Raw genomic sequence first — 19188 nt, forward strand, 5'->3', positions numbered from 1 at the left:
TGTGACGGATCCTGATCCTTATGAGTTATAATACTGCGTTATTGCTGTTGTGGCTTTGTTTAAGTGTATAGGATCATTAACCAACCATGGCACAGCAGTGGGTTACCTCACAGTGGTATTGTCTCACTGTCCCTGAAACCATGTTACAAGTGTGAGTCTGTCTGGCTTATTGTCAGAGTAACATAATAGTGCACCATACAGATTATAGATTTACTTTTGAGCATCATTTCCTTTGATACTCGAGGGTTGTGGTGACAATAGCTTTGGACATGAAGAGTAGTCTGAGACTGCTGCTAAGCAGATCTTTAGTAGCCTTAACTGCTGTGGTTTCTGTGCTTTGATGTAGTCTAAAGCTTCAATTAAATGTTGCTTTGTGAATAAGGATATTATTCGATTTTTAACAACTTGTTTGAGAATTTGTGAAATCAAGGGAAATTGCTTCATACTGGCTAAAACATAAATCGATCAAGTAATTGATCGTGTTTGATGAGGAAGAAGTTTTTGTGTCATTATAAAACACATCATTTAAAAGCTGAAGTGGAGCATAGAAGTGACCGTTTAAGTACATATCAGATGAAAAGTAAAAATCATTGTCAATAATGTCTAATACTTTTCATCTAAGAATAATCAGATTGTCACTTACAAATATTGCAGATACTTCCAGGAACTGATACTCCCCCTTTTGTCCTTTTTTTCTTCTTTTTTTTGGTCTCACTAGTGTGTTTCTTCCCTTTCTTTCCCCTAGGTGTTTGCGTGTGAATCCTAAAGGTCTGGATGAGGAGAGCAAAGACTATTTATCACTTTACCTCCTCTTGGTTAGCTGCCCAAAAAGTGAAGTGCGTGCCAAGTTTAAGTTTTCTATCCTCAATGCCAAGGGAGAGGAGACCAAAGCCATGGGTAAGTCAGAATCACCAGGCCCTAAACAATGGCAGTCAGTTTTATTTATATAGCCTTATGGCTCAGTCAATATAGGAAAACCTCCTTGGACTGGAAAAAAAAAATCGTTGATTTGTGAATGTTTTCAAATTTGGTGACTGATTTCAAGTAGGCGTGACGACCTGTTGGCTTACCAGAGAGTTTTAGGTGACTCCTTTTGGTCACAAGGTGATTGCACAGATCACTTTGTAGAAGAAAACCTGTCTCCAAACAGTCACAGTCTGACTCAGACTGACTGCAGCCACATTCAGACAGATTGATGAAGAGCATGGAATTCCTTTTTAATTCATAAACACAGACAGATTGCAAGACATTGCAATCAATCTGAGCTGGTCTACCTGGGCACAACTCATCTGCGATGCATCTCTTTACAATAAGACACCAGTTTTGCCAACTGGTTGCATTTTGGCTATATTCCTATAAAAGCATAGTCTACAGTTAAATGGCCAATCTCTAGCAACTATGTCAGTATTTGTGGAGGGATTTCTGAATGAGGTTCTGGCTATACTCTCAATTTAAGTTGTTAGTGTGAATTTCTGTGTATGTAGATGGCAACATATTTGCAATTTTCACTGATCTAATTGCTCACCATTAAATGCCATTGCTGCTTGACCCCATTCAATCGTAAACTGAGACTAATAGCTGACACAGTCAAATTATTTTAAAGACACCAACTGTCTGCATGTGGATCTTAGACCCTGTCCTCGAAGCAACTATTTGAAAAGAGACAAGATTGCAAGTTCATTGCACACACTGATGAAAGAAAACATATTTATAATACAGGTGATCAAGATGGTAACATTTTGTTTTATATGAGTAGCTTTGACATGATGATAAATACATGACCCCCCCACCGGCACAAGAAGTTAAGACCAGTGTTGGAGAGTAACGGAATACATGTACCGACGTTACGTATTTAAAATAGAAAATATGAGTAATTGTATTCCGTTACAGTTACCGTTTAAAAAGGTGGTATTTAGAATACAGTTACTTTGTTGAAATAAATGGATTACACGGCGGTACTTCCCTGTTTCATATTGTGGCGGGTCAGGACTGTTTGGGCTTTGTTTGACAGCTACGTTCTGTTGTTCCAGGCGGCAGAGTTACGGTTGCCATGGTTACAGGGTGACGCTCTCTCTCTGCGTGTTTCCTGGGTGAGAGAGGCCTTTTTGTTGTTGTTGTGCTAAGCTAATAGGCAGAATGCTACAGGTATAGCTCTACAGAATGTAGCATCATAGGCAGTGTAGTCCGTGCTGCAGGGAGAATGGACTGACATACACGTTATGTGTCTGTGAGCGAGGGAGGGAGAAAAAGGAAAAGTATGAGCTGTCATCGAGCAAAAACGGGAGCTGGAAGCATGTAAATATAATAATAACCACTGCAGCCAAGAAGAGTGCCTGACAAGCCCAGTTGTAAGTAAGCTATTAAGACTCGACTGTACACCGTGTTTGTGTTTTCCTCCAAAAACAATAAGTTCCGTTGGAGCAGCCTTTCAACGCCTCTCTTTGTCTCTCGCTAGCAAAGTTGACCCAGACAACAAAGTAAAGCTAGTTTTCGGCTACGAGCCCGACACAGAAACCACCGTATTAGTCAGAGGTCCCTTTACTACGGTTCGGAGCCGCGGACCTTCAGTAACAGTAATAAATCACAGCAATAGTACATTCATGTAGTTGTAAACAGCATGATAATATATTAAGTAATCCAAAGTATTCAGAATACGTTACTCTCATTGAGTAACATAACGGAATACGTTACAGAATACATTTTGGGGCATGTATTCTGTAATTGTAATGGAATACATTTTAAAAGTAACCTTCCCAACACTGGTTAAGACTAACAAGCATCTAAAAATACATGGGAGTCCACAGTTTTATTTATTTTCTGAAATCCTAACTTGTTCTAATTGACACAGAAAAATATATTCAAATTCATTGCTGAAAACGTAAGCTGTCCTCATAGACTTTATATTCAGCACAAAGCCAGGGATATCTCAAAGTTTAAGAGTTTCAAAATGAAAAACTCTTGTCACACCTGTGTCTTTGGGGCACTGAAATTTGTAATGTAGAAGGTGGAGAGTGTGTCTAATACCCCAAGTGTGTCTAATAACGTAAGGTATTGATAGCCATATGGGCTTGAGTAATCACTGCCGGCTGGATTCATTTCTGGTAAATATATAATTCAAAGTAGTGTGGGGCAATTTTGATTTTAATTAAAAAAGACCCAACCTTTTTAGAAGTCTTCGACAGCCTCACTCCCTGTTGATAAATTGGAAGTGAATGCACCTCCAATTCCTTTTTTTTTTTTTTTTTTTTTTTAATTAGGTTATGTTATGGGGAGGAAAAGCAAACTTGTGTGGAATTGAATTAGTGAGGGCCAGATGTGACCGCTTCCTGGTTATCAGGCTTTTTGGCTGCCTCCCTCTCTCCCAGTACCCTGCAGCTCACTGTACAGGAAGCATGGAGGAGGGAAGACGGGGCGGGCAGGTAGGGAGGTAGAGAGAGACGAGAAGAGGTGGGAGGCGGAAATGTGTTTGAATGAGAGGCATATGCAGTGAAGTTGTGTACAACACCCTGCGGTGCAGGTTGTGTAGAAAGGGAAATCATTTTTCCTGCTGAGAAACATTCCCCCATGTGAACTTAGGTACCTCATTTGCTCACTTAGACCTTTGCCATTTTTCTCACTCACAAATTCGTTTTCTTTCGCTTTTATCCTTTTTAATTCCATCACTATTTGAAAACTAAATCTTAATTCTGAGTGGCCGACTGAAGAAGAGTTTCTCTTGTGGTGCTTATACTGGATATTAGGTATTTTGTGATCTATAGTTTAGTTTTGCATGGAGGATTTTTCTTTGGTAGAAGTAATAATTACACTGCGGATATGTATAATTTCAAGGCCTTAGAATTTTGGTAATATTGCTCCCTTAAATCGCCAGAGAAAACCTGAATTTTGGGAATGCCAAGTGAAATAAAAAAGAATCTTCTTTTTCTGACTCTCTTGCTCTCTTTTTGTCTCAAGGGGCTTTCTGTAATAAATGGTATGCTCCACGGTGCACACCCCATCCCATTCTTGCCATATGCCCTCCTACAATCTTCCCACATTCCCCCTGGGGAAACCTGGGCTCTCCACTGCACTTGCATTGTCAATGGAGAAAATTACCCAACTGCCAGCATATTTGTGACACTTTAGCAAGCACTGTGTCTAAGAATATGGTAGTAAAGATTGCTCTATTGGTTCTGGATCATTTAGAATCCAATTTAATCCAGGCCTCTAGGAAAAAAAAAAAAGTCAAATAAAAACAAATTGGCTTAATTAGGAAAGCTGAGCGGCTGTGGACTGTTTATGTGGCAGGACAGTGATTTGTCTGCCTCTATGCTGTGTTCCTGTAGGGACCATATTTAATATAATAGTTATTGGGTTATACTTTTAATGTGGATAGTTGAATAGAAGGAAGAAATGGTTAGAAAAACTAGTGAGAACTTAAAGTAGAGTAACTCCAGTACCTTAACTTTGCTTCCATTTATATATATTTTTTAGCTTACTGGAGAAGTAAAGACATATTTAGATTTTCCATTTTTACAGATGTATTCATTCCCATGTTTTGGTTTTGTTTATATGGAAAATATGAATATTCCTGCACTACATAAGAGGAGGTGTAGGATATACTATGACGGATTTGCTTGACATTATCTAATGAAACACCCGATCTGCATCAGTCAGCCCTTGAGCTTCTCACTAGAGAGAGTGTTTGTCTGTGGATCCTCTGATGGTCTGTACTTAATAATGGAGATGGATTCAAACATCAGCGGCAGACCCCCCCCTTCCTTTCCTACACCAGACTTGGCCACATCATTTCTCTCTCTTGCTTAATGTGCTGGTTCTCCCCTCTGAGGCTACTGGGTGGATTGTAAGTTGTCTTTTGACCCCCCCCCCCTCCCCAACACTCACACACTCCTTCCTCCCCCCTCCTCCTTTTGCCAGAGAAAACAGCTGCCCCCCTGCAGACTCCTGTTCTGACAGCTCAGAGAGGAGAGATGGAAAGTTCTCAACCATTGCCGCAAGCTGTTTTGTATTCAAATGGTCTCCATGTTAAATCTCCCCTTCAGACAATGGTTTTGTTGTGTTGTAGCCAAAGGCTAAGTGAGCTCATGTGTGTTGGCTGTGGTCTGCTTTATATTGTAATTTAAGAATGAGAAATGTTGGTCTCATTTAACTGAAGCTGTGAATGTGAACTTGTCAGAGTCTGTTGCCCTCAGTGACTGATAGAGGCGATCAGGAATTCTAGGTGGGGGGGGGGGGGGGGGGGAGTGGAGCAGCGTGTAATAGAGTAGAAGTTATTGGTCAGTCTTTATATAATCAGGTTGTATTGACATTGCTAGCAAGAATGTCAATAGACAAGTTTGTGCTGACATTAGCTTATAGAGCTCGATCTTTAGTAGAGGTTAGATTTTCTTGTGTGAACAGCTGTCACGTTTATATCTCTTTATGCCAGCCAGTTTGAATCCGTGTGTAAATGGGAGCAATGTTTTACATTAGGTTTTTCAGCTTTTTAAAAGCTAGTAGAATGCCTATTACTGCTAACTGAAGGCTAGACTAATTGTCCTTGAACAGTTGGTGCATGAAAAACGGATCAGTATAGTCTGTTGTTAATTAGAAGTTGTGGTTAGTGGGATTTTGCTAAAATTGAGTGGTAAAAAGTAAGTCCAGAAAAGTGACAGACACCAAGAGAGATGTTGACTCTGGCTGCTCTGTCAGCTGCTATTTTTCTACATGCCAGCTTGTCTTCTGGCGACCTTCTCTTTTTGTGTGCCAATCGTACCCTTGAGTTTTCTGCCTGAATATGGATGTCCTGCACACCTAAATACTCTGGCTCAGCTTCCCCTTCAGTCTTTCTCTCGCTGTTGCCAGTTTAGACATCATTTTTCTCACCTTCAGCATCACCTTAGATTCTCTTTTGGCAGGGTGCGAAATTTCAGTGGTAGTGAAATATCGAAGTGCAACTGCGGCGTTGTTAAAAACTTGACAATTATCTCCACTTGTCGCTGATTCATACTTGTTATAAGTGTTTGTTTGTTTTTTCATAAAAGTTCATTATAATTTCCCCGAACATTAAGAGGTATGTGTAGCTCCACTAAATGTGTACGGATCTCTCAGCTGCACCTACCTACCCCCCTTCCGCCACCGCTGCCCTGCTCTTTTTGGTATTCTGGCAGAGTGGCTGCACTCCCACCACCTTGGCCAGCTCACTGAAAGAGTGAGCGCCAGCGATCTGACCTGCAGTTGATTCTCTGCCAGTGCCGTGTTCTGATGCCCCAGTGGAGATGATAGCATGGCATTAGCTGAGCTCAGCACACACAAAGCCCTCATCATTGGTGCCTGTATTCATGCACACATCCACACATGCACCCACAGTCATCTCACTGTCACAGCTGAACACTGAAGAAATCACACTTCTCTTTCTTTTTTCACGGAGTCTGCTGGGGCTTCTTTCAGCATTCCCTCTCACCTCTCTTCACTTCTTCCTCTTGCCCCCCCCATCTCTTCCTGCTGCCAGCCTTTCTCCTCACCCCCTAGATTAGCTTTAGATACTGCCACTGGGGAACTATTCACTCGTCACTGGTCTTGTTACTTACCCAAATAACACAACTTCACAAGTAGCTTCTGTGCTTTGGGGCTTCATCTGGGTCACACATGCTAGAGCCATCAGACATGTTTAAAGGACATAAGAGTGGGTGAAAGTCACTAAAGAAAGATTTTACTGAGAGCCTGTGAAATATACCTGCATTAAGTTTAATGTTTTGTCTCAGCCCAGCCACAAAAGGTACAGTGTAGCAAAAGTTTGACACAGTCTTCAAACCTGCTAGACTTTACTGGAGATACCGTTGGCTTAAAAAAAAACCTCAGTCGTTTTAGAATAACTGTTCAGCTGGGAGAACAATGAATAAAGTAGCTTTGTAAAGTGCATAAATACATTTTGTGAATTGACTTTCAGTCAAGCTTATTTGTGTATCGGTTTGCATGTGGATTCCTGTCAGCTTCTTTTGCGTACACAGCCTCTAGAGGCAGAGGATTACAGTGAAGGACCCCCTGCATGAGCAGTGGTGGGAATAACTGCATATGCACTGCACTCCCCCGCCTATCCCCTCTTTGGCTGCCTGCTCTCTCAGATCCAAACAGGGGATTAGACACAGGATCTTACAGTAGCATTGACACTTCATCCTAGTGCTTCCTACTGTGAACTGTCAGCAGATCTCCTATTGGGGTTTCTACGCAAGAGTAGGCTAGAGAGGAGTCTGTTTGAAGTGGCAAGAGTATACACATTAAGTTTACACACCCTGCAGATGTATGAGCCTTAGACATGATCTTTTATGGGGTGGCTGTAGCCTTTTTCACATTTAACCTCTGGACATTGTTGGGAGAGTCTGGCTGGACATGGAGCTGGAATTAGGCTTTTTAACATCAGCAAAAGAGATTCTGGCTGTGGATGCAGAATACAGGATGATGATACCTACTCATGGCTCAACCGGACATCACACATACTTTGCAGTGGGAAGTTGTGAGGGAAAAGACAGATTTGAACATTTGATTTTACATGCAGTTCGACTAATATTTGGAATTGTTTAGGGCTGCAACCCACGCCTAAGAAAACAATTGTGTATCTTATAGTCAGCTGGAATCAACACGAGACTTTCACTGTGTTGTTTTACCAGGTCTCAGTGATACAGTGGTTATTTTTAGCATATTTCGTCATCTGACATTAAAGTTAAATTTAATGTTGACTTGAAGTGGAAGTAATATGCCTGGAAGTTCAACAGAAGTCTGAAATGTCAGTGATGACCTGAACCCTTTTAACCCTTTAAAACCGGTCGGAGCGAGCACGCTCCGTTTTGCGCAACTATATTTAAATCCCGGTAGCACTGCAACCACGTGAGCTAGCGCAATAATTTTTTTTGCATATGAAACCGGAGAAGTTGTACTTACATCTTATGCCATCAGCTTGTCCTAGGTCACGGTTTCCTTCCACATATAGCTTTGCAAAAACTGCATAAAAAGCACTTGCAGCAACAAAAACATAATATTACAGAAACACTTTTGCCGATCCAATCAGCTGTTCGTAACTATCGCATGTCTGCCATGACCTGCCCAAAACCGGAAGTGATGTCATTTTTGCAGAAATGTAGTTTTTTTTTTTTGTTTTTTTTTTTACCATCAGGGCCTCATGAGCCTATACTGGTGTTTTTAAAAGTTATCTTTGACTTTATGACTTTCTGTGTCGTTTCTGGGATGCTTAGGACTAATATCGCACTGCTGGAAATAGTTTATTTTGATGCACATGCTGCTTTTTTTTTTTTTTGCAAATTTGCATTATAATATTTATTTTCATTTTTCCTGCAGTATATAAAAATTGGTGTATTTCAAAAATAAAACTATGAAGACACTCAAAATAAATTTCCTGTGGTGGGAAACTATTTTGTGCAACTTTTTTGTATTTACAGTTTTGAGGGATAAGCCTCTTAAATTTCTCTAACTAGAAATATATGTTAAAAAAACAAAAACAATTTTCAATGTTTTTGTAGTTTATTGCACTTTTTTGCAATTTATGTAATTACTATGCACTTAATGCATACATATTATTAAAATTTAGGCTGTAATGGTTGTATTGATGTATAGCAACTTGAAATGCTCCCAAAAATGTCTCTATAACATGTAAAAACATAATATAAGCTCTGGCGGACTTGGTTCTATGGTAGGTCTTAAAGGGTTAAAGTACTGAATAAATTAATTGGATTGAGATTAAAAACATTTGTGAAGTTGTTTTGTAAGAACTCAAGCATAGGTGGATTCTGTTCACTATTTTCTGACTCTGCTTTTCTTAAAAATCAACATTGTATGCAGTATGTCCAGGTCACTGGAAAGAGGACCCGGGGCAGACCCACGGCACACTGGAGAGATTGTGTCTCTTGGCTTGCCTGGGTACACCTCAGTGTCCCCTCAGATAAGCTGGAGGAGGTGGCTGGTCTGGGCGTTCTTGCTAGTCTGCTGTCCCTGTGACCTGTTCGCAGATAAGTCAATGAAAATGGATGGCCAGGTCTGGACAATAGATGCTGATGGTTCTCATTGTTGGTATAAAAAGCTTTATGACTTTCGCTAGGGTCAGGTTTTTATTGTCAACCAGCTGTGTCAGAGCGTGCCTGAAAGAGCAAAAGCTTGAGGGTAGATCCTGGTTAATAGTGGTGGTTTCCTACCAACAGAGTCTGATAAAGAGGTGTTGGAAGTGCCACAGGTCCACCTCTCAACTCATACAACTTAAAATTATTTGTTAGGTTTGCCAACTCTGGGCCAGATTTTATGTCGGGTTCTTTTAAACATGCTGGGGCTTCTGTGGCAAGAATTCAACAGGCTGTGCTGTGGGGTTCAAAGTGGCTGAAGAATGAGGAGAACAGAGGGATGACAATGTTGACTTTGGACCCGATCCTGGAAATAAGGCCTTGGATGGATGTCAAGCATGGGAAGTTTTTATAGTGACCCATTTTTTATATTGATGTTTTGAACTGGTCCAAACGTTTGAAGCAAAATACAGCGGTCCCTCATTTAGCGCGGGAGTTTTAAAAATAACCTGTGACGGGTGAAATCTGCGAAGTAGCCAGCTCTATTTTTTTTTTTACAATTATTATAGATATTTTAAGGCTGTAAAACTCATCACAACACACTTTATACACTTTTCTCAGACAGGCATGAACCTTTTCACACTTTTCTCTCCTGTTTAAACACTCTTCAAGTTCAAACCGTCGTAGAAAAATAAGTCCAGTATTATAGAATGAAACCAAAGATCAAACCCTGTTTTCAGGGGAAATTGAGCAGCTGCGAGAGAATTCAACATTGATGAGGAATGAGTTGAGAAAAATTTGACTTATCTGACTGTTTTGTTTTGCTTGATGTGCCTTATAATGCAGTGTGCCTTATGGTCTGAAAAATAAAGTAAAGTCCAACTTTTTGTGCGATGGTTAGCATCTTCCTCTGCCTTTTGGATGCTACCACAGGTGCCTTTGACGTTGCAAAATGTTTCGTCTGCATTGTTGTGTTTGTTGGGGAGAAAACTTACCAACATACAGTACAGCACTTTTCAGGGTCACACTGCCAGCAATCAAGGATTTATGTAAATTTGACAAGCTGAAAGCATTCTGTACTGTACAGGAGACACGGCACGGAGGAGATCGATTGACGATGGTCTACAGCCAATCAGGAGGCAGAACACAACGTATAATTGCACCAAAAAAAAAAAAAAAGTCCGCGAAACAGCGAGACCGCAAAAGGTGAACCGCGTTATAGCAAGGGACCACTGTATTAAATGAACCAATTTCAGGACCATGGACAGTGCGTACATTTTTACCATGTTCACATAAGTGGTCGACCATACTAAACAAATCCAGTGGATTAAAAAATTGTACACTTGCATAGAAATAAATGTTTGTCAATCAGGCATTTCCAGTTTAAAGTGATGTAATTTATTTTTATAGAAGAATGCAAAAGAATTCAATTATTGTCGGCTGGTTTACAGTCCTGCCTGTCAGTTCCTGAATCCTCTTTGCATTATAACAACTCTCTACCAGACTGCAACTGTAGGCCTACAATTAACATAGATGTGTATGACCTACATTTCTATGCGTTTTACAATTAACAAGCTGCACTTGCCCTGTTAGAAACGACCCCCAGCTAAATATCTTGTTAGTTTGTGACAATACGCAGCTCTTGGCAGATTGGGTCATAATGAACTGAACATACTCTGACTGTGTTTGGAAAACGGTGCAAAACTAGCCACATCTATCAAAGCAATTTGGGGGATTGTACAATCTATGTGTCTATTTAGGTTCATGTAAAACACTCTTGCACTTTGCAACACCTGATGGTATTTCATCCAATGCCATCAGGGAGCGTTCTGGCTGTCCTGTGTTCGTTCTGTTGCATGATAACAAGTACATCTCTGTAGCCAGAGTCATAAAGAACTATCTTCAGTGACACGAAAAAAGAAAAGGATTCCTGTAATAGTCTCCACAGAGACTCCGCCGAGCCTTCATCTCAGTATTGTGGAGTGAGTCTGGGTTACATGAAGGGGAAGAAGTCACTGAAACAATCTGAATGCACAGAAGATACTTTGAACAAACTATATGCCAATTATCTTGAAAAATTATGCACAAGTGTACCCAGGAGAATTGCTGGCAATTTGAAGGCAAAATGGGTTGTCATAACAAATATTAATAGAAGATGTAAAAAAAAGTTTATGATTTATTAAAAGAAATAATTCTCACTGCTACTGCCTAAAAACTGCGTGGCTCTAATATACTATAATGAGACTGGGGACACGTTGCTTTTATACTCTTGTCAGTATGACCAAGCATTGCACAATTTCATCTGGTAATTTGCCAATTTGTTTATCCGTATGTCCTTACTAAATTTTCTTCTTGTTTCTGCTTAGTGCCAGCACAATTCAAGCATGGATGATTACATTTTTATTGTGTTTTACAGAGCATCCTTGGAAAGATCTTAATGGGGAAGAAATGACAAGGACTTGGCAAATAAACGGATTTCTATTGACTCTCATTGTAGCTTGTGGAGCTTTTTCCTGTCGCGTCATCTAATCCTTTACAGGCGCGCAAAAAACCAGACATAAAACCTTAATATATTACCGTGTCATGTCGTATCGTTATGTCTCTGCTTACAGGAATGGACAGTGATGGCTCCATGCACAAAAAGGGTCTGTCGCTTAAGCTCAGTAATCCCAGAACAGTGCTCAAGGAAGCATTTTCTTCTCATTAGCAAAATGGTGAATGATGTAATTTCTCCAAAGAATGGTGTCTTATTCTTCCAACAGAGCTTCAGTTACTTGCAAAATTTATGTGTTAGCGGCTGGCCTTATTCTATCTGCAATTAGCTTTAATTTGCTGTGATCTCTGTAGCTGCCGCAGTTCAAAGCCATTAATGTTTTGACCTTGTATGTGAGTATTTGTGACTGTTAGGTGACTGTAGATAGCTGCGACCGCCTCCACAGTGTGCCTGTTGTACACACAAGAACTCCACCACCTTTCCTGTGTCTTTGTAGTGCAACTGAGTGTTACAGAATCCTTCCTGCCACTGTTAGAGATAATTGGCACTCCATAAACACATGATAATTGGACTGCTTTGATCCCTGCAATTTCTCACTTCTTGGCCAAAGAGGCACAGCAGTTCTGTCTCATGTTTACCACTAGTCTTTATGTGGCAGCGAGAGAGGATAGAGAGAGTGAAACGGGGGAGAGGGAGAGAGAGAGAGATTCTGTTTTCTTCTGAAGTGTTAAAAGCTCCCTGCAGGCATTACTTCCTGCATCCAGCCTCTTTTGCCATTGTTTCTCCGCTGCTTATGGCCATGACTCATAACAAACTTTCTCTTTCGCACACACATTCACACACGCAGAGCTTAATCACGTTGTGAAAGTCTTCAAGTAATCTTGTTTCTCCTTGTTTGTCCGCGTGTCTTCTTTTCCAGAGAGCCAGAGGGCGTATCGCTTTGTCCAGGGCAAGGACTGGGGTTTCAAGAAGTTCATAAGGAGGGACTTCCTGTTGGATGAGGCCAACGGTCTGCTGCCTGATGACAAACTAACTCTTTTCTGTGAGGTAAGAGGTGGAACTGTTCATTAAAACTCATGTTGTTTGTTGAACTAATTTCACGGTGTCTTCATTTTTAAGCCTTCCCAGTAGAAATTCCCAGTACAGGCTGCACCTCCAAAAATGAAAATCCTTATCATCAAAATGATTGTTCATGAAATGGGATATTTCAACATTGACATCATGTTCTGAGCTGTGTTTCTATTAGTTGAGCTATTTGGATTAACCCAGAATATATCATTTTTATTAAGCCAAACCTATAATTATACAATTTTGCTGAAATACCTACATTTCCTGTGTTTTGGTGGTTTTGCCCACAAGTGATCACAACTCCTATTTCACTGAGTTGTTTTTCGTCACTACTACTTATTCTATGTCCCTCTTAGTTAATAATGTGTGTTTTTATTGCTACTACATACTCTCTGGGTGTCTCTCTTTCATCACTAACATACAAGCTGATTGTCATTCATCCTGCATGGTGGCTTGGCTCCGATTCCTCTGATCCAAATCTGGCTGCTGCTCCTCATTGAAAATTCCCTTGTTGTTTTTCAGCTGTAACACAGGGGGCAGCAGAGGTCAACTGTCCTCTCTCTCGTTCCCCTCTGCTACTCGTAATGGAGCCAGGGAGCAGAGAAGAGGTTAAACTTTCCGGATATGTTAATGCCTTACTTGTAATGCATGCACCCCATAAATGTTTAAAAAGCATGGCAGTGGCTGTTTAAAACAATTCTAATTAACCCTGCGGGTATGGAGGGGAGCATGTCTTGAAGTTTTCCCTTTTTGTAGCGGTGCAGTGTGCAAGTCTGTTTAAAGTGTTTCCAAACCGGGCTTATCGACAGAGGGGTAGGAGGGGCAGTTCTGCTTCTCCAGAGCCACGAGGGAGGGGATAGAATTGAGTGTGTGTGTGTGTGTGGTATCGTATACATATTGTGTGCGTGTGTGTTTGGTTTCATCCACTCTCCTGAAAGGAAAGAGATGGGGTTGCTGGTTCAAGTCCTCGGTGGCCACTTCCTCCCTGTAAATATCTGTTGCTGCTGTAATTAGCCAGCTGCGCTGATGAACAAGCAGGACGGCGGACATTTATATAGCACATTTTAGAGAGAAAAAGTGCTATATATGAAAATTAGATAAATGGAAGATGGAGACATTGGAAGTTTTTATCATTAACCATTTTTTTTAAACTCTAGAAACATTTGGAGGAATGTCCCCAGGTGACCTGAGGGGCACACAGAGTTTATTTTCTCAGAGAAAGTCAGATGTGATATATAGACAGGAAGCAGTGTTTTTAGAATCAATTCTGAAAGAAAACAAATACCGCGAAGGAGTGCGTTATTCGAAAAAAGGCAGTCTGGAAGTGGGGTGTTTTGTGCGGTAGTGATGAAATTGCCAATATTGAGGGGAGTGGCAGTATTTTTCACCAACATGTGTGAAGAATGGTTGGCAGAGTTAGTTACTGGGTGGAGCATAGTGGGTGGATGGTGGTAAGAAAGTGTGGACGGGTGTTTGAATCTCTTTTCCTGGTCTTTTTCCATGTGAAAGTGATGCCCAGTGTTTACTGTCAGAGACCTGGCTCCACTTTCGTCCAGATGGTCCCATCCTGCATCTGAGAGAGCCCCATCGCCCCAGAGCCCAGCCTGCTCCCTCTTCTCTCTTCTCTCATCTCTTCTCCTTCCTCTTTTTCCCCTCCATCTTATCTCTCATTCAGACCCAATCTCCTCCTCCTCTTTTCCCTTTTCCTTTCATGTCTTTGCTGCCTCCCACTTGGAGCATCACAGTTTCTTACTTTTTTCTCCTCATTCTACCTTCACCTCTGCTTCGTATCCCTTGCCTCTCCCATCTGCTGAGCTTCTCTACTTTTACTTCCTTCCTCTTTTCCCTCCCTTAACTCTTCCTCTTTTAGTATTTCTAGTAGAGTGTCAGAGGAAAAAAGGCTATGAAAAGAAGCCAGATTAAGGTTGGAGGGGGGAACTGACTCAGCCGCTCCTCCTGACCCCCTGGTCTTTCTGCTCGGTTCGGTTGCCTCCAGAGACATTAGTAATTCAAATTTAACACAGTGAAATCTGTCTATGTCTGTCTATGTGTCATGTCAGAAAGTGCCTAAACAATAGCTGATGTGTTCTCTCTCGGTCTCTTCCTTTGTCTCCATCTCTTTTTGTCTTTCTATCCCTGCCAAACCACTGCAGACACCTTGCAGGTATTTAATGGGAGATAGCTCCCATTAAAGGTGCTGCGTTGGCTGTCAAAAGAGAGCATGAGGGACAGGGGGAGATAAAAAGGAGGGGAAGAAGGCGCTGAGAGAAGAGACTGAAGGAAAAGCCTTCTTGCGAATGTGGGCACAATGGGTGGCATCAAGCCGCAGGGGTAAAGAACAGATGAAGATGGAAAAATAAAGATGATAAAGGACAAAAACAAAAGGCCGAGATTGGATTTGGAGTTGTTTTTTTGTTTTTGTTGTTTTTTTACCTTCATTTTGCTTCCTCCTCTAATGGGATGCTGAGGTAAGGGAGGTTAAACCCTCTCTCTCTGTAACTCACCTTCAACCTCTAGCTCTAAGGTCAAACCACTGCTTATCCTATTGTTCATGCTACAGGTAATGCAGATGCTTAAGAGAAATTTTATAGTAATGCCTGACTCACTCGGGAGGACCAGTGGCTCCTCAAAAAAACCCAACAACTTTGGGCTGCCGTTATTTGCCTGTTGGCAGAGTCGTGTTTACTGACAATGTAAGAGTTAGTCAGAAAGTCTGTTTTGATTGACTAAAGGGGAAAGAAGAGGTTGTTTTGGAAAGTTTGTAGTGAAACGTACCTGTCAGTCATTGTAAATTGGCCACTGAAAAGCAGAGGCACAGTGGTCCCCTTTTACTCCGTTAGAACTAGAGTCACAGAACTGACGTTGCTGCACAGATATGGTTTATTTCTCCTCCTGTCCTGTCTGCTGTGGCTTCAGGGCCTTATTCCAGGAAGTGTATTCAACAAACTCTGAGTTTATTTTTAAACTCAAAGTTCAGCAACTCTGAGTGTCCTGCTCCAGTATGGTGGGTCAGAGTAAGTTTCGACAGCTCTAAGTATTTTCTTCCTGAGTTAAGCATGTGCACGACTAGAGAAAGGAAGCCATCATCGGACCAACATTTTAATCCATCGGACCAAAAGAGCGTGCACCATGAGACTTAGCTTGTATAGCTCTATCATAAACATAGACAGAATAAAAGTTTGATACAAAAATACTATTTTTTTAAATACTGGTTACAACTTGAATTTTCAATAGAAGCTGGAATCCCTATTTCACATTTCAACCTGCCAGGGACAAAATGCAAGTGAAAAAAATGTCAGAGAAACAGATAAGACAGTTTACGAATTGACCTGTGACTTTAGTTATCCACCCTCAGGCAGTTTTTTAAAATTATATAAATAACCCTTTTTAAATATTAAGTAAATGTTTAATAGGTTTCAGTAAGTGTTAAAATGTAAAATCTGACGTAATAGTTGACTTCATCCTTAAATTAGCATCTTATTGATTAGCACTTATGTTAAGTACTGGGATTTTCAAGTTTGTGAAAATAAAAACTTCTGCAGTTGGTTTGCTCTGCATCGAGCTTTGACAGCGACTTTATGAATGAGGAATCGAAACCACAATCAGTTGGTTCAGGTACAGCAGGAGGAGAGTAGTCAAACTTCCTATGTAGCCGGTGTATAAGAAAAACTCAAGAGAGTTTTCTCCAAGCATGACATCCCGGTGCGTTTCAGACCCAGCAACACGCTCAGACAAAAACTGGTTCACCCGAAAGACAAAACTCCTAAACACAAACTTAACCATGTGGTGTATGCTGTACAGTGCAGCGAGGAATGCCCAGACCTCTACATTGGAGAGACCAAACAGCCACTTCACAAGCGCATGGCACAACACAGAAGAGCCACCTCCACAGGACAAGACTCAGCTGTCCATCTGCATCTTAAGGATAAAGGACACTCTTTCGAGGATGCCAATGTTCACACTTTGAACAGAGAGGACAGATGGTTTGAAAGAGGAGTGAAAGAAGCCATCTATGTCCACTGTGAGCGACCATCTTTGAACAGAGGCGGTGGTTTACGACACCAACTGTCTGCCATCTATAATCCAGTTTTGAGTTCCCTCCCCAGACGCCTTAACGCCCACTCACATCCTGGGCCATCTGACCTCAGGAAATCGCATGATAAGGTAGGGTCAGGTTTCACAATGAACTCACCCGAAACCCTGGCTGATTGTGAACCACACCCATTTTCACACCTTGGCTCAGGCGATTAGAGGATCATCAGGGGGTCCTTTTGTCCCTCTTTGGGGGGATACTCCCACTAGGTTTAAATCTGGGACTCTCCACCATTTGACCTTAGAACTGAAGAAGCTTCTCGGATGAGAGGTGAAACATCTTCAAGCAACTTAAAGAAGTCCAGACGCTTTTCTTTGCAAGCTCCTTTGACTACGATGACCTGGATGACTGAGAACCTTCACAGACACAACAGCATGTGTTTCCACCATGCAGAAACTGTACATTTTCTCTGTCTTAACCTTGGATAGAGATGAGCCAGTATGTAATATTTTTGACCTTTTTTGTTGTACACACACAACTTTCTTTATTGCTAACATTGTGGTCAAAATGTCAAATCTTAAAAAGACAAATATAATTTTAAAAAGGAAAACATTTGAAAAACAGGATTCAAGTGTGAGAACCAAACTGGAACCTGTTGATTCCTCCCCCCCCCCTCCCCCCTCCCATCCACAATCAGGGTTTGTATTTTGCCCCTGCAACAATCACTTCAATTCACTGGGGAGTATGCAGAGGGAAAATGACTGTTGATAAAACCTGGATTGGCATTGATTTTAGCTTCCATTCAAGCACCAACCACTCGTAAACTTGAGAACTACTTCATATTTGGCGTCTGTCTGATTTAGACATAAATTAACCGCTAAGCCGGAGATTCAGGTTCTGTAAACATCACTGGAAAGTGCCACAGAGAAAAGAGAAAAAGCAAGTTTGTTTAATAAGTTAGAGCTTCTTTATCAGCAGTGGAGTGACGTCGTTCAAACTGAAACAGAATATGTATGGAGGTGGGTTTAATTATAAGAAGATTCTAAATCATAAATGTGGGCTGCTTAGTAAATATAGCATAGAAGAAAGCTGCAGAGAGATAAGAAGTGAAAAGGAGTTGAAGAAGAGCATAGCCAAACCACACTGTTTGATCCAGAAGAGGAAAATTAAATTAGTAAAACAGGCTATGACCACAGTTTTTGAAAATTGGAACAGTTTTTCCAAATGAAAACCCTTCATAATATGATAGCACAGTTCTGGCTGCCATGGTCTTCAAGCTAGCGGTGAAGATGGCTCATGTGTCGCATGTTGGGTAGAGCATTCCATAATTGGATACATTTATTCATGGCCACCTAAGATGTTTACTAGACATGTTCAAAATGACAATTTCAGTTTATTTCAACCTCATGTAGTTCCAATTACTGTGGTCATGTGACTTTGTATATTTAACCTTTATTGTGAAGGTTCAAGGAATGACAGGTTTGTGTGCACACAGCGGTCTACTTGCATGCTAGAGTTTGACTATTGCTGTGGTAAGTGTATCAGTCTTTACTATATGCTGAGGAAACGTATCTGAATACAATGGGCAGAACAAAATTCATGGATCATTAACAGGATTAAGCTTGACAGTTGGTCACATTGTTGGATCCAGAGAACTGGAAGATGGCGACAGAGGCAGAAAAACAACAGGAATGCCTAGAAAACAAAGCATCATCAAAACCTTGTTTCTGTGCTCAGCATTCCCACGTTAGGAAGAAAACAAAAGCAGTCACAGTCAGACTGGGCTTTGATGAGGCCAGAATCGGAGAATCTTGGTGTTCCTGAATGATTGAGACACTAAAAATGAATCATCAGCTTTGATAAATGTTCTGACTGGATTGACTGAGCACTCAGTTCTCCTTGTGGTCGCTGAAAATATTGGTGCAACCTAATGGACAAGGTTTATATTTTATTACAAAGCCAAAATGAAAAGGAAAAAGAAGTCCAGAGAGCAACTAATGACTTATAAATAGAAATATAATGACCTGCGTATGATTTCTCATAGCCAGTGCTAGCCGTGAAAAGCTACAAAAAGAAGATTTTCTTCCCTTGCAGAAATGAACCATTTTATCTAGTTTGTTACTACATGTCCAATGAACAAGTTTCTTCAGATTTATGCTCAAACTTTTGAGCACAAAAGCAACATTAATGGGAAAGATACTCAAGCAAAAGGGCAGAGGCTTAGAAGCAGGAATTTTTCAAATCTAAAGGTTAAGTGTCTAGTAGTAGTAATAGTAGTAGCATAATAGTATAATAATACTGTTATTGTAATAATAATAATAGTTATTATTATCATCATTTACAAAACTATACATGCAACTTTGCACAAAATTTCATGCACTTTTGTGTGAGTCCTAAAACGGTAATGAGTTCATTTGTGAAGCTCAGCACTTGCATGTGTTACCTGGAAGATGGTTCAATTTGTTGTCTGTTCTTTTTCTTTTTTTGCTCTTGAAACTTTAACTCGTGCAGAATAACTATTTTTGATGCGATTTACAGTATAATACTATTTT

The 19188-nt window shown here is 40.7% G+C and overlaps 1 protein-coding gene across 3 annotated transcripts in view; it reads left to right on the forward strand.

The window, feature by feature from the left end:
- spop (speckle type BTB/POZ protein) overlaps positions 1–19188 on the forward strand; it is a 116502-nt gene that overhangs the window by 55207 nt on the left and 42107 nt on the right. For all 3 annotated transcript variants that reach the window (XM_085158240.1, XM_085158242.1, XM_085158241.1), the window contains exons 5-6: positions 746–897; positions 12455–12582. In XM_085158240.1, coding sequence (XP_085014366.1) covers positions 746–897; positions 12455–12582 — 280 coding nt within the window. The remainder of the gene's footprint in view (positions 1–745; positions 898–12454; positions 12583–19188) is intronic.

The sequence above is a fragment of the Neolamprologus multifasciatus genome, chromosome 4 (assembly GCF_963576455.1).
Source record: "Neolamprologus multifasciatus chromosome 4, fNeoMul1.2, whole genome shotgun sequence".
NCBI classification, from domain to species: Eukaryota; Metazoa; Chordata; class Actinopteri; order Cichliformes; family Cichlidae; genus Neolamprologus; species Neolamprologus multifasciatus.